Below are 15,072 nucleotides of genomic sequence, written 5' to 3'. Positions count from 1 at the left end.
AAAATTGTTCATTCTAAAATTGTTTTTAGTGCATTAACAGTTGTGAATCAAGTGCTCACTGAAAAGATGTCTAGACATTTCTTGTTAAACGTCTTAAAAGATTCCTTTCAGAACACTTCAGTAAGATAATCAAACAGCTTTACTAGAGAACTGGTTGAAAGATGTTAAGGAGTGCTAACGGTAAGCCAGTCTACAGTTACCCCACTGTTGCTTCTTTGGAAGCTCCTCAGGTGCTGTTTCCCTGCTCTTGTTCAAATATTAGCATAGCGAGCTGGGAACGTGACCCATGGCTCTCCAGAGAGCTCTGGAGACACCGGTGGAACACGTCCTCACTTAGCCGAGGATCGCAGGTCCGATTGCGGTACGCCTGGCGCAAAGCAGGCTCGACGGCACGGAACACGTGCAGTCCCGAGTACTGCACAAACATGTCATAAAGATCCAGGCTCTCCAGCAGCTCCTCGTTCTCCTGCAAATCCCCAGACATCCGTGTGCGCGAGGACATGTAGTCAGAGTTGTAGAAACACGCCTCCTCAAAGGTGTAGCGGTCAAAGTGGCCCGCTTCCCGGACCAGGTCTTGTGAGGAAGGGGGAACCTGGTCTGGATAAGCCACACTGGGGTCAAAGTCTTGGAAATGGATGGGAAAGAACGCCTGCCAGCCACTGATGGTGTTCATACGGCAGCGATTCAAGAACTCTGAGTTGAGTACTGTGTCAGCTGTGACCAGGAGGAAGAGCGTTTCCACTGGGTGCTTCCTAGAAACAATGTCCAGGATCCGCAGGACACCGGGACTTTCTGTCTTTATGCTGATCCAAGACACCTTCACGCTAGGATATCTGCGCTCAATGGCGGTGATCTTAGCCTTGACCTCTGCGAAGACATCATTTGTACTCACTTTTTGGGCCTCAGCGGGTTCGTAGGTGAACAGAAAATTAAGAACCGCATTCTCACCAGTCTCAAACAAATTGGTGGAACAGTGATCCAAGAAGTGCAGTGCTACATGGGACTCATAACTAGTGAGGGGCAGGAAGATGTGAACTCGTGTAGCCTCGGTGACATAAGGCATGGGGATAATCTCTACCTGGCTGAGGGGTCGCACAAGGTGTACCCGGCGTGCGATAGATTTCTGATGACCAGACTCAGTCGTGGCCTGGACCTGCAGGTCCAAGGTGTACTCCATCCCTCGTGTCTGGTCCAAGCGCCTGTAACCGTTCACCAGTCGTGGAGCACTCAACTGTACAAAAGGGTTGTATTTTTTATTGAGCTCTTCGACAGCAACCTTGATGACATCAGTCACGTCATCGCGATCTGCACCACTGAGCTGGCATTTAGGGGCACCGTCTACGCAGGAGAAAAGGTTGTCTTCGGTAAAGTAGTCCCAGCGCAGTACCTCAAAGCGGTTTTTGGGCTCAAAGGGAGGTGTGATGCCGATAGGCCATAGAGCACTCTTGTTTCCATCCGCTGCTACTTCACTGACATTCTTTATTTCAGACTGAGGGTGAAAAGTGCACGAAAAGCCATTACAATAAAAAAAAAAAAAATACAATACACTGTATCTTTTGGGGAGAAAAAGCTTGCCACTGGGCGAGTACACCCTTATGTGTACCATAAATCATCTTGAAGAGCTCATATTATCACCCTAAATGAAATTTCTGTCATAGATTACTCACCCGTAAGACCTTCGTTCATCTTCGGAACACAAATTAAGATATTTTTGATGAAATCCAAGGGTTTCTGAACCACATATAGGCAGCAATGTCATTGCACCTTTTGAGGTCCAGAAAGGTAGTTAAGACATAGTTAAAATAGCCCATGTGACTACAGTGGTTCAACCTTAATGTTATGAAATGACGAGTATACTTTTTTGTGCACAAAAAGGCATTCTGACGTAGAACACGGAAGCGCTGCACTGTGTTTACTACGTCAATAGCATAGGAGACTATCAGGGCAGAGAAAAAATTGTTATTGTTGAATAAACTCGTTATTTTTGCACACAAAAATATTCTCGTCGCTTCATAACACTAAGTTTGAACAACTGTAGTCACATGGACTATTTTAACGATGTCTTTAATACCTTTCTGGACCTTAAAAGGTGGTCACATGGACACATTCAGACTATGCTTGGTTCAAAAACCTCATCAAAAAATATCTTAATTTGTGTTCTGAAGATGAACTAAGGTCTTACGGGTTTGGGATGACATGAGGGTGAGTAATTAATGACAGAAATTTCATTTTTGGGTGAGCTAACCCTTTAAGGGTACATATTAGTGTTATAAGGTATCCCTGCTGAAGAATACAGCATAAACCAGCATGAATTGCATGTTGGTCCAGGCAGGTTTATGCTGGTTAGAGCTGGTATAATGCTTGTCTAGCTGGTGGACCAGCATTGTCATGCTGTTCCTAAACAAAATTGAGTTGTTGTAGTTGGTCCACCAACACTCCCACTTCCCATGCTTGGGGATCAGCAAAACAGCTTCCCAGGCTGGTCCCAGCATGCAAAACACACCTTATGCTGGTGACAACATCTTTGGATTTTTCAGCAGGGATAGTACCTTATACCTACGGTGGCCCAGTAGTGCACAACACAACGAAATTAAAAAAGCAAACATAAGTTCACAACACAACGAAATCGAGCCACAACACAACGGAAATGCTCCCGACCACTACTCTCAGAACTCGTTAATATTAGTATTCCTTGCCAATGTTCTATAAAGTCCATAGTCTTACAAAGATATCAATACCATGATTAGTTTTAAGTATGTAAACGTTGTATATCGACATGAAATATTAATTCAAAATCACTTGAGTGCACAATAGCTTCATATTTATACCTGTTAATGATTTGACGCGCTACCAAGGATGAAGGGAACGTCCGACAATTCCACCAAGTGGTTAAAACGTATAATTTGTATTCATTACAATGACTTTGTTTAACATTTAAAAACAGACATGTTCAAATTCCAAAGCTTGTTACTTCCTGTTGGTAAGACTGACAAGCTTTGTAATTTGAACATGTCTGTTTTTAAATCTTAAAAGTAATCTTAATGAATACAAATTATACGTTTTAACCACTTGGTGGAATTTTCAGATGTTCCCTTCATCATTCGCCTTGGTAGCATGTCAAATCATTCACAGGTATAAATATGAAGCTATTGTGCACTCAAGTGATTTTGAATTAATATTTCATGTCGATATACAGTGGTTATATACTGCTGAAACTAATCGTGGTATTCATATCACTGCCGACTCTATAAAACATTGGCAAGGAATACCAACAATACCGAGCTCTGAGAGCCCCCTAGTGGTCGGGAGAATTTACATTGTGTTATGGCTTTATTCTTATGTTTGTTTGTTTTTCATTTCTTTGTGTTGTGCACTACTGGGCCACCGTATATACCAGGTTCAGACTGCACAATATTTTTGTCCGATATGTCAAATTACATGTTACGAGATGTCATCGAGAAGGCGGAACTTGCGACTGACTTCAGGAAACAAGAGAGTAAACAAACTGTTCGAAAAACTGTGTTCGAAATTGCCCCCTATACTCTCATTCACTATTCCCTACATTAGTCCTCTAATATAGTCCACTTGAAGGAGTGAATGAAAACGAGTGAGTGAATTCGAACGCTAAGTAGTACATAGTTTATGCTTGCTGTTTAATAATCATCTGAAATTTATCTCGATATTTATCTCGAACTCTTAACCTTAATTAAACAATTTAATAATCTTAAAAAAATAGTTTAATTAAACCTAATATTACGCTGTAGCCACATTGGACCAGCGCAGTTTGGAAAATGGATGGATGAATGATTCGGCTGTGTGTGCCTTCTAGCGAGACGAGGAAGTTCATTCGGCACACGACTTTCAAAGTGCATTATGGGTATTCTCTAGCTGTTGAGCGTACATCAGTTGTACACTCGTTATTGCGGTGCATTGTGTGATTGAATGAGTGCACTCGATGTCGTCCTCTATGGTTTCGGACACCACTACAAATGGCTGTCCCCCCATTGACGTTTATGCATCACCACACTCTATGTCGAACCAATATCATTCATCTGAACCAAGCATTAGGGTACTAATATGCACTCCAGTCTTGGCGACCCACCTACCAAAATGTATTAGATGTCTCTCTAATTAAACACCTGATTAAACTCATCAGCTTTTCATATTGTTGAATAAGGAAACATCTAAAACATTCTGGTAAGTGGGTCCTGTGTAAAGGAGTTGAGAAACATTGCTTTAGGGCAAAAATACATATACAACTTAAAAAAATTCATGCACACACACACACACACACACACACACACACACACATACACACACACATTATATATATATATATATATAATTAAAAATACAGCACAATCTAACCTGCAGTTTTTCAATCTCCTCATAGGTCCTCTGCAGTTCTATTTCTGTGAAATGTTTGTGCAGACGATACATAAGTTCTGCACTGGTCACTGGATGAACAGTGAGAGCATCCTGGAATCCATCATTCCCCACTCTGGGAAGGTCCATATTGTTTTCCAATTTAAAATAATTATAATTCAGCCCCTAAGGTAAAGCAAGATTGAAATTAGATCAGAATATTACATTGTATATAAATGTATTAACCATGTCTCAGCATTTGGCACAATAACAAGAATGTGGTCGTAGTTGCATAGATGGCACCTTTAGGTTAATTCTGGTCAGCTCTAGTCAGCAGACCCTTGCAATTTGCAGTAAATCTGTTTAATGTCTTGTTGTAACCATGCTAATTAACTGCACACATCTCAGCAGGTCTGCAGCTGGCCTGCCGAGAACAGGAAGTCATTTATTTTGTGGATCAGCAGCAGAAGTACATCATTCCATTCAAGTAATCCTCGTGTCTGGACACTCACTCGTTTTATGTTGGATCCAAAACAGCATGTTCAGGTCTGTGTGGATTACTGATGCTTGATGGTCAGGTCACTGCTTTTACATGATTGTTCAAGAGGTCCAAACTTGAACAACTAGACTGTCCTAAACCCAGTATAATGATATGTTGCCCCTGAATGAGACCATTTCCAGTTTCCAGTTGCAACAGAAATTATAATTTGATTTTAATGTTCATACACAGTTTTACAGTGATAATCATTTAGCTTCATCTAGCTTTATCTGAAAATTTCTTGACAGGTGACTGTGTGGTTGAGTTGACCAATGAAATGCTGTTGGGGTGGGGTTTGGGCCTAACTGTTTTTTATTGGGGGCAGGGCGGGGATCATGCGATCATGTGCTTCCAACAATGAAATTCAAACCACTAATTGATTTGCAACTTAGTCTACAAATATGAAATATTTATATATTTGTTATGAAATTATATGATTCCATTCTCTCAATTAGTCTGAATCTACATTGATTTTTATTTTACTTTTTCTTGAAATAACAAATTCATATGTATAGAAATAGCTATTCAAATTCTTTTTTTAAATTAAATAAACCCCTTTTAGTCATTTATGACTGATTATGCAGTAGAATTTAAACATGGTCATATATTTGTGTCCCTGTAACACACATGTATCGGTTACAGATCTATTTTACATGAGATGTGGTTCAGAGTATCTACACTACACTGTAAAAAAATGCTGGGCTAAAAACAACCCAAGTTGGGTTAAATGTTTGCCCAAGGTGCTGGCCAGTTTTATTTAATCCAACTATTGTTTAAAAATTACTATAAATGAACCCAAAATAGGTTGAAAATTACATTTAACAAACATTTAACCCAACTGCTGGGTTAAAACAACCCAATCTGAAACTGGGTTTGTCCATTTTCAGCCCAACTTGGGTTGTTTTTAACCCAGCATTTTTTAGAGTGTAGCATTCAAAAGTATTAATGTTTTTAAAAGAAGCCCCTTATGCTGACTAAAAACAGTAATATCATTAAACATTATTACAATTTAAAATAACTTTCTATTTTAATGTTTTAAAAAGTAATGTATTCCTGTGATGGCAGTTACTCCAGTCTTCAATGTCACATGACCCTTAAGGATTTATTTTAATATGTTTATTTTGGTGCTCAAGAAACATTTCTTATTATCAGTGTTGAAAACAATTGTGTGTGTTTTTTCAGGATTGTTTTTTATATAAATATAAAGTATTTATATGAAATATTAATCCATTTTATTTATAAATATAATACTTTTCTGTCACTTTTGATCAATTTAATGCATCTTTGCCAAATTAAAGCATTAATTTCTTTAAAAAAAAACTTTTGAACTTTAGTGTAAGTCATGCAGAAACCTGAATCCAATCAGATCAGGGTATTAAGAGTGCGAAAGTCTTCCTTCACCTCCATGCCAAAGCATTGAAATGGGCATAATCCACTAAGGAGCCAGCTGCCAGCACCCATGTCCAATCCCATTTTACACACCAACTCACAAACCATTGCTTATCACACTTATGACGTTTTACCAAATATATATAATGTTCTATACTGGTTTGAACATATGCAGAACATTTTCACATGACTGTGTGCTTGTTTGAGCATATCAATGTACCTGCCTCAGAATTTGAAAAATACTGTGAACTATTGAATATTTGGCCTCCCTGTTGCATTGAGCCTCTCAATATATAACAGCGCACCCTCTCAATAAAGCATGGGCCCTTGGGTAATGTGGTTTCCTGTCGAAACTAGAGACCCTAGGTGAAAAATGTAGTCATTTGTGACCAGCATAAACATTGCCAACTAAGGGAAACCAGCTACATGAAAAGTCTACTTTATCAACACAGGCCTGTTTTTAGAATTTGCCAGGATGATCTGTACATAGTTCAGGCTCTGAGCCTCCCTTCCTCCAGCTCATTTTGGCACACAGCTCTCTCAGCCACATTTGCCCTGGGATAGATACTATTTTAGCTTGAGACTAATTGGAATCTCATGATGTGAGAAATGTAACTGCCTTAGTGATTACAGAGAAGGAGCAGATACTGCTGTGAGATTTAGTGCATTTTGTTTAAAACAGAAACAAAGCTTAAGAAATTGAAAGTTGATGGAACATAAACAATGAAAAGAGAATTAAATTCTGATTGTTTTGCTCTGGATAGCATTTTTGTACTTAAAGTCATGGTTCATCCAAAAAATAAAATTCTGTCATCATTTACTCACCCTCATGTTGTTACAAGGGTTATTATAGTTCACTTAAACTAAAACCATAAAAAAAACATTTTGGTACTTGAAATAAAATAAACAATAAAGGGTTGGTTGATTATGATTTCACTTTTTTAACTTTAGTTAGTGTGTAATGTTGCTGTTTGAGCATAAACAACACCTGCAAAGTTACGACGCTCAAAGTTCAACGCAAAGAGATATTTTCTATGGAGTCAAATTAATGCCTTAAAGTTTTGCAAAAAAATAAAGTTTTGCGAAACAAAAAAAAAGAATTGAGCAATAAAAAAATGTTTTGCAAAGAAAAATAAAGAATTCCAAAGGAAAAATAAAGTATTGAGCGGAAAAAAATAGTTTTGCAAAGAAAAATAATAAATTGCAAAATAAAATAAAGTATTGCAAAAATAAAAATATAATCAATTACAAAAATCAATGACAGCTGTAATCCTATTTTATCTTTGCCACATATTTTTCATGCTCAAAACTACTAAATCATTTGCAACGCTCATTTTATTCTGCGTTTCAGTCAAGCGTGCGCTCACGATACCGCTTTTCTTTGCGCTGCACTTTTCTGTGCGGATCTCTTTATGGCACTGGTTTGACGTGGGGCTGGAGTCAAGAAACGGGGGCACGCCTCCGCGAAACACGTCATCGGCAGGAGACGCAGATCGCAAAAAAACAGAAATAAGTTTTTAAGCCGTCGACCCCAAAAACTGAATGTTTAAGGACACAAAAGTGGATACAGGCAGTGAGACAGAGCGCAATGGGTCATATTACTATAAGAAATGCATTGGAGGGGGTCATAATCAGCGACAACATATGCTAAACAAACCAACAAAAACAAACCATGTATTATTTTTAACCATGTCAAAGAATAATTTCACCTGTCGCCGATTACGACCCCCTCCAATGCATTTCTTATAGTACTGTAATATTACCCGTTGCGCTCTGTCTCACTGCCTGTATCCACTTTTGTGTCCTTAAACATTTGTTTTTTTGGGCAGCTTATAAAAACTTATTTCTGGGTTTTTTAGCTTGTTAGCTGTACACCTTGTCACACAGCAGCTTTTAGGCATTGTTCTGTTTTTTGTAATGAGTCAGAAAAGACAAGAAGGCAGCCTCACGCAATACAAAGTCAATGGAGACGGTTGGATTGTTTTCCCCCCGGTGGGCGTGGTTTTCAGATTATAATAAATGCGCTCTGTCTCTATGCTTGATCTGTTCTGTTGCGATCTGCGTCTCCTGCCGATGACGTGTTTCGCGGAGGCGTGCCTCCGTTTCTTGACTCCACCCCCACGTCAAACCAGTGCCATAAAGAGATCCGCACAGAAAAGTGCAGCGCAAAGAAAAGCCGTATCGTGAGCGCACGCTTGACTGAAACGCAGAATAAAATGAGCGTTGCAAATTATTTAGTAGGTTTGAGCATGAAAAATATGTGGCAAAGATAAAATATGATTACAGCTGTCACTGATTTTTGTAATTGATTATATTTTTCGGCTGGTAGGAACTACAACGAGCTTCTTCCCCGGTTAGTGACATCACTAACCACAACATTTACATAAACCCCACCCCTGAGAACACACAACAAAGGGGGCGGGGTCATGTTGGGCTGCTTTAGAGAAGAGGAAGAGTTGTTGTAGTAGAGTGTTGTTGTCATGCCGTCATTTTACGCCGGACTGCTTCACAAACGAGGGTCAATTCAACGCTGGATTTGCACAAAACATTAACATGACAGCACATGCTAGTGGATGAGATTAATCAACTCCACAGCAACTACATAAATTTATCCACTAACCATTCAGAAACTCCCAGTTTCATTCTAAAAGTTGTAACTTCTTCCTGAGTCTCTCCATCAGTGTCGACTCCCGTTTGAACAATGTAAGGCTGAACACCGTTACTGACAATCCTCATTTTGGCTGCGTGAGATTCTCCAGCTTTTGTTGTTGTTGAGCTGTTAAAGCTCCGCCCTCTTCTGGAAAGGGGGCGGGAGCAGCAGCTTATTTGCATTTAAAGGGACACACACAAAAATTGAGTGTTTTTGCTCACACCCAAATAGGGGCAAATTTTACAAGCTATAATAAATGATCTGTGGCGTATTTTGAGCTGAAACTTCACAGATGCATTCTGGGGACACCAGAGACTTATATTACATTTTGTGAAAGGGGCATTATAGGTCCCCTTTAACTGAAATTAAATACATTTTTCCCAAGTTCCCAAGGCAACATTCCTCATCTTAATTCAGTTTAACTTGACGTACTGAAGTAATTAAAACTAAAACTTAAATAAAAATTAATAAAAGCTATATAGACATGTTTTTAAAAAAACTAACAAAAATGACAAAACAACAAAATTACAAACACTTTAAAATTAAAATATAAGAATATAATTAAAATATAAGAAATATGAGAAAAAATTTCAAGTAATTCAAAAATTAGCATCTCAATCTGATACTAAAATAATGCTGGTGGTTACAACCTTGTTTGGCTTTCTTTCTTCTGCGGAATGAAACTTCACACTGTCCACAATATGGATAAAAACTAAATAAATATAATACATAATATTAAATATAATATTATTAAAAAATCTGCTTAAAATACATTTATTTCATACTAAGTATACTTCAAATCAATTAACATATTTATTGACATATCACTTATTGATAAAAAATTATAATGAAACTTTATTTGGAATATTTCTTTATTGCACAATGCACACTTTCTTAATATCATGCCTAAAAAGTGTTTTAATATCACTATTAATAAGGATTGTATGATCTTTGTATAACATCAGTCTGCAAGATATTTAAAGTGTACCTAAATATAGCTGCTATAGTTAAACTTTAGCACAATCAAATACTTCAGTATATCTTTAGTTGATCTCAGCAGTATTTCTGCACAATTAAAGTGCATAAGAACAAAATTAGATGTTCCAATTTAGCAGACTTTAAGTATACCATTTTACATACCAAAAGTACAATTGCAGGGTGTTTTGTTTAGCACATAAGTATGTAAATGTATTTGTAGTATACTTAGCACAAAATAAATGTATTTCAAATACATTTTTAGTATTTTCACTAGGGAAGCCATTCGAGTTTGGAAAGACACGAGGGTGAGTAAATGATGACAGATTTTCATTTTAAATGCTACAGTTAATCATTAGCTCTTACCTCATATTCCTCCACACAGTTCATGCCTACATAATCAATGATGCAGCGACCGAGCCACTCATCAGGTCTGACACTTATTATGTCAGTCCTGCATTGCTCCAAGAAAGGCTGGAGCTTCAGAAGTAGTGCACGGGATAGTAGAAATCCTGGTCCACTGTGACAGTACCTCCCCTGGGTTTCACCCCCAATGAACTCTCCTGGACGGCCCATGTAAAGCTGAAGGCCCATGCTCAGGTGGCTTACTAAAGACTTCAGCCTTTCAGGCTGGGTATAGGTATCATCCTGGACAAGGTAGAACCAATCATACTCAGCAATGTGATGCTTTAGAAGGTATCGGACAGACTGGTACATGTTTGGGACTGGACGCTCGTCACCGTGGGCGACCACAAACATTCCATTAGGGAGTTTACGATTGCGAGTGCCTGTAAAAAAGATGAGCCGCCCATCCAGGTGGTGGTTGAGGGTCCGGTTGATGGCCACGGCTAACGTGTTCATGGTGGCTTTGGAGGTAAATACTGAAACAAAGAGGTGTTCACGAATTCCAAGCTCTGTGCTGGCATACTTGGATCTAAAAAGAAGAAGACGCAGGATAAATTACTAACATGAAGAGTAAAGAAATATGAATCAGAGCATGGTTACATTAGGAACTCACAAGCACAGCTGGGTTTGCTGTGTCAGTTGGTCAAATAAACCAACCCAACCATTTATAACATAAAAATAGGCAGCAGATGGGTCATTATTTACGTCAATCCAAACTCGTCTGCTGCCATTTTTTTTCCCCCATGAAACACAAAATAACTTTCTGAATAATACTCATGCAACTCTTTCCATATATAATGACAGTTAATAAAAAAAAAAAAGACCATCCAAAATTTGAAAACATATGATGTATAGCTTTGTGTGAGGAAAATTTAGTTATTCAAAGAATATTCTTAACTAGCACATCACGTTCAGTTAAGACACACATGGGAAATGAAGATGTTTTGCCATCAATGAATCTGAATGTGAGTGCATATGAGATTTCAGAACTTTGGTGGAGGGAAAGATTATAAGTCGAGAACGACTGAATTTTAATGGTTCCTCTTATGCAAAGATATTGTGTGACTTCATTGTAAGCTTAAAAAACATGGAGACGTGCTCATTATGCACCGCTGATTTACAGAAAAGAAAGACAACAACAACTAAATATCAGGTTTGGGGTGACATATGGGTAAGTTAAGTACAGTAAATAATGACAGAATTTATATTTTAGGTGAACTATTCCTTTCTGGTTCTTGTGGTGCAGTACACACACAAATTTGTATGGTTCAAAAACACGCTTTGATTATTATTTTGAATGTCAGACCATATTATCTTATGTCATACCACAAGATTATATCAACTAGGGGTGTAACGGTACATGTATTCATCCTGAAACATACGGTAGAGACGCCACGGTTCGGTTCATGCAGTTAGACGACGAATATAGTCAGTCACAGACAATCCACACTCCAATCCAGAAGGGGGCGTGTGCCGTAATGCAACGCTGTTTGCTAACTGCCACAACAGGAAAAGGAGCAGAAGAAGAACAGTATACGTGAATGACTTGAGCGCTTGAAAATAAAGTCCACTAGATAGTGCACACGTGTCAAATACATCTTTCTGCGCTCATGGACAAAGGATTATACACTTACTCAACTGTGTGCAAAATGGAGTGCGACGCAGAAAATTAAGTGTAGAAGGGTTTGAAATGTGAAATGTTTAAACATAGTTTATATATAGCAAACTTTAACACTCCTAATGCACAAGTTTTATTTTTCATTATTCTATTTATTTTGTACTTTTATAACACAAGATGCTTTTCAGTTTTGTAGCTGATTGTGACAAAATACCTTTTGTTTTTTATCCGCCCTGCAAAAAGCCCTGCTTAGTGCTTAATACACTATAGGAGGCTGTACTGGACTAACTAGGGGACTAAATGGCGCTAGGTGGAACAAACTGTGATTTGCACTTCTGTCTGTTTAAAATAAATGAAAAGAAACATAGAATTGTGGATTTGTTCCTTTGTCCGGAAACACTTTAGGGTCCAATTCGCACTATTAACTAGTTGTTTATAAGAATGCGTATTACTAAGATATTGGCTGTTTATTAGCACTTATAAAGCAGATACTAATGCTTTTCTACATTCTACATCTCAAATAATCCTTCCCAATACCTAAACTTAACAACTACCTTACTAACTATTAATAAGCAGTAATTATGGGTTTATTGAGGCAGAAGTTAATAGTTAGAAATGGACCCTGAACTAAAGTGTGACCATTTTTCCTATTGTACTGAAATCGTAGTGAACCGTGAACCCAAAACTGAGGTCCATACCGAACCGTGACTTCTACACCCCTAATATCAACAGAATTTTATTTTAAAACGTTCAAATGTTTTGATAGCTAATAGAAATAAAACATGCAGAATGTGACAAATGAATAAGGAAAATATAACAATGGTTAGTGTTGAAATATTATTTCAAAAAAGGTGTTTAAATAATGAATTATTATATTACAGATTGTTTAAACTCTCTTAAGATAAATCATTTGACAACAAATGTTGATAGTGAAATGGGTGAAAAAAATTCCTTTCGAGAATGTTGCCACACAAAAAGTATTTTATCTGAATTCTCATGTCCCTGTGATGGACAGGCCATCCGTCTAGTCTGTTTCCTTGCCTATGCTCCGAGATTCTGGGAAAAACTCCAGCATTCCCACGACCCTACATAGAACAGGCAGTTTGGAAAAAGGACAGATGGATATAGATGCCATCCTACCCGATATACTCAGGCTCAAGCACTTTGTACATCTATCAGAGTTAAATGTTATCCCGAATTGTTTGTTTAAACTATATACAGTACTTAACTGTGTATAATACTAAATATTAACCGGAAAATCCCTTAAAGGATTAGTTCACTTCTGAATTAAAATTTCCCCCATGCCATTCAAGATGTTCATGTCTTTCTTTCTTCAGTAGAAATGAAGGTTTTTGAGGAAAACATTCCAGGATTTTTCTCCATATGGTGGACTTCACTGGGGTTCAACAGGTTGAAGGTCCAAATGTCAGTTTCAGTGCAGCTTCAAAGAGCTCTACAGACGAGGAATAAGAGTCTTATCTAGAGAAACGATCAGTCATTTTCTAAAAAAATAAATAAATAAAATGTAGTAAACTTTTTAACCACAAATGCTCATCTTGCCATGCTCTGGGATAGAGCACGCATTACTTAATCACGTTGGGGGACAAAATGAGATGGAGTTTTTCGCCCCACCGTGGTATTCCCGCCTACATCACGTGTTAACTTTCCAACATGATTACGTAATGCGTGGAGCATCACAGAGCAGTGCAAGACGAGCATTTGTGGTTAAAAAGTATATAAATCTGTATTTAAAAAAAAAAGACCAATCATTTTTTGATCTGCACTGAAACTGACATTTGGACCTTCAACCTGTTGAACCCCAGTGAAGTCCACTATATGGAGAAAAATCCTGAAATGTTTTCCTCAAAAACTTAATTTCTTTTCAACTAAAGAAAGAAAGACATGAACATCTTGAATGACATGAGGGTGAGTAAATTATCAGGAAATTTTAATTCTGAAGTGAACTAATCCTTTAAATAAAATGTTACTCTTGAAGTTACTTTATTAGCAACCACTTTAAATACAACAATACATACTATTAAAGCTTCTTAACTATTTACTAATAACACTTTATTGTGTTTTAACAGTATTAGTCATTTTAGCAGAAACTAGTTACCATATTAAACTGGTAAAAAAGAAAAGAAAAGGTGTTCAATAAAGACCTCATTATGGATGTTATGTTTACGTGTGTCTTTAAAGACACTAATGTTGAGGCTGTCATTGTAGTTCAGATTATCCGTGACTGACAGCACGCTTTATGTGACCTGATGACACCATTTGGCCGCATCGGCTTCCAGAGGTCAAGGGGCAAGATCAGGAGCCTTTGCTCTATAAATAGTCAGCGTCCTAGTCCAGTTTCCCTTCACAAACGTGCATAAAAGAGGTATCTTTAGTTTAGCAGTAAACTCTTTGCAGAAAATTCTCACAATGAGAATATATGCTCTTTTATTTGAATAGGCCTAATAAAAAAAAGTGTTTCTATCAGAATTATAAGTTCTTCTTTTCATTTTTTAAAATTACTTGCTAACTTTCATGCATGCTTTAATTAGAGCGAACAGAATGCATTCAGGATGGGCACTTCACTGGTGGAGCTGCTACACCTACCTGAAAACTTTTTTTGGAGGACCTTCCTGAGCAGGCTTGTTATAAGGCACTATTCTGGGCTCAAAATCCTCCTCGACATTTCCGTTGTCAGTTGTCCCACTGGATATCGAACTAGGTTTACGGGCCCCTTTCGAGCTCCCAGGCTGCCCTATGAGCATCTCGTCGGCGGCTCCCATCCAGTCAGAGTCGCAGGACTCATTCACCCAGGTGACGCTCAGGAGGCTCAGTGTGAATCCCAGAGAGATGCCCACAATAATCGGCCCGGTCGGCCTGATGAGAGAAACCAGCATTGAGATCCTCATGCTTTCAGTCGGCGGCAGTAAACAGTGGACTATCCGCTCCTCTGCGAAACGAGGAGATGCTTTCAGCGGAGCGAGGCTGAGGAATTGCGTCGCTCTCTCTTCACACCTATAAAGAGAGACGTGACTGTCTCTGCTGCCTTCTGACGTGTCATCGCTCCGGACTCCGCCCTTCACTAACCAGACGTCAGTCAATGCAAATGCTGAAGCGCTGATTACTGCCATTCGA

General features: G+C 38.3%; 1 protein-coding gene across 2 annotated transcripts; it reads right to left on the bottom strand.

Annotated features, from left to right (window-relative positions):
- Nucleotides 1-226: 226 nt before the first annotated feature.
- On the bottom strand, nucleotides 227-14,846 carry chpfb (chondroitin polymerizing factor b). Of its 2 annotated transcripts, XM_067374263.1 has the most exons (4): nucleotides 14,545-14,846; nucleotides 10,284-10,851; nucleotides 4,369-4,551; nucleotides 227-1,489 (listed from the first exon to the last, which is right to left on the bottom strand). In XM_067374263.1, the coding sequence occupies exons 1-4, from the start codon at nucleotides 14,844-14,846 to the stop codon at nucleotides 227-229; spliced, it is 2,316 nt and encodes a 771-aa protein (XP_067230364.1). The 2 variants fall into 2 exon arrangements, with proteins under 2 accessions (XP_067230364.1, XP_067230365.1); XM_067374264.1 differs by lacking the exon at nucleotides 4,369-4,551.
- Nucleotides 14,847-15,072: the final 226 nt, after the last annotated feature.

Source organism: Chanodichthys erythropterus, chromosome 21 (assembly GCF_024489055.1).
Source record: "Chanodichthys erythropterus isolate Z2021 chromosome 21, ASM2448905v1, whole genome shotgun sequence".
Lineage (NCBI taxonomy): Eukaryota > Metazoa > Chordata > Actinopteri > Cypriniformes > Xenocyprididae > Chanodichthys > Chanodichthys erythropterus.
Note: the sequence above shows the minus strand (reverse complement) of the source record. Positions and strands in the feature narration are given on the sequence as shown.

Coding starts and splice junctions, on each gene's coding strand:
- chpfb (XM_067374263.1), bottom strand. CDS start 14,846: ATGAGGATCTCAATGCTGGTTTCTCTCATCAGGCCGACCGGGCCGATT. Junction 10,852..14,544: donor CCTCCAAAAAAAGTTTTCAG/GTAGGTGTAGCA, acceptor TCTTCTTTTTAG/ATCCAAGTATGCCAGCACAG. Junction 1,490..4,368: donor AGGAGATTGAAAAACTGCAG/GTTAGATTGTGC, acceptor TTTCACCCTCAG/TCTGAAATAAAGAATGTCAG.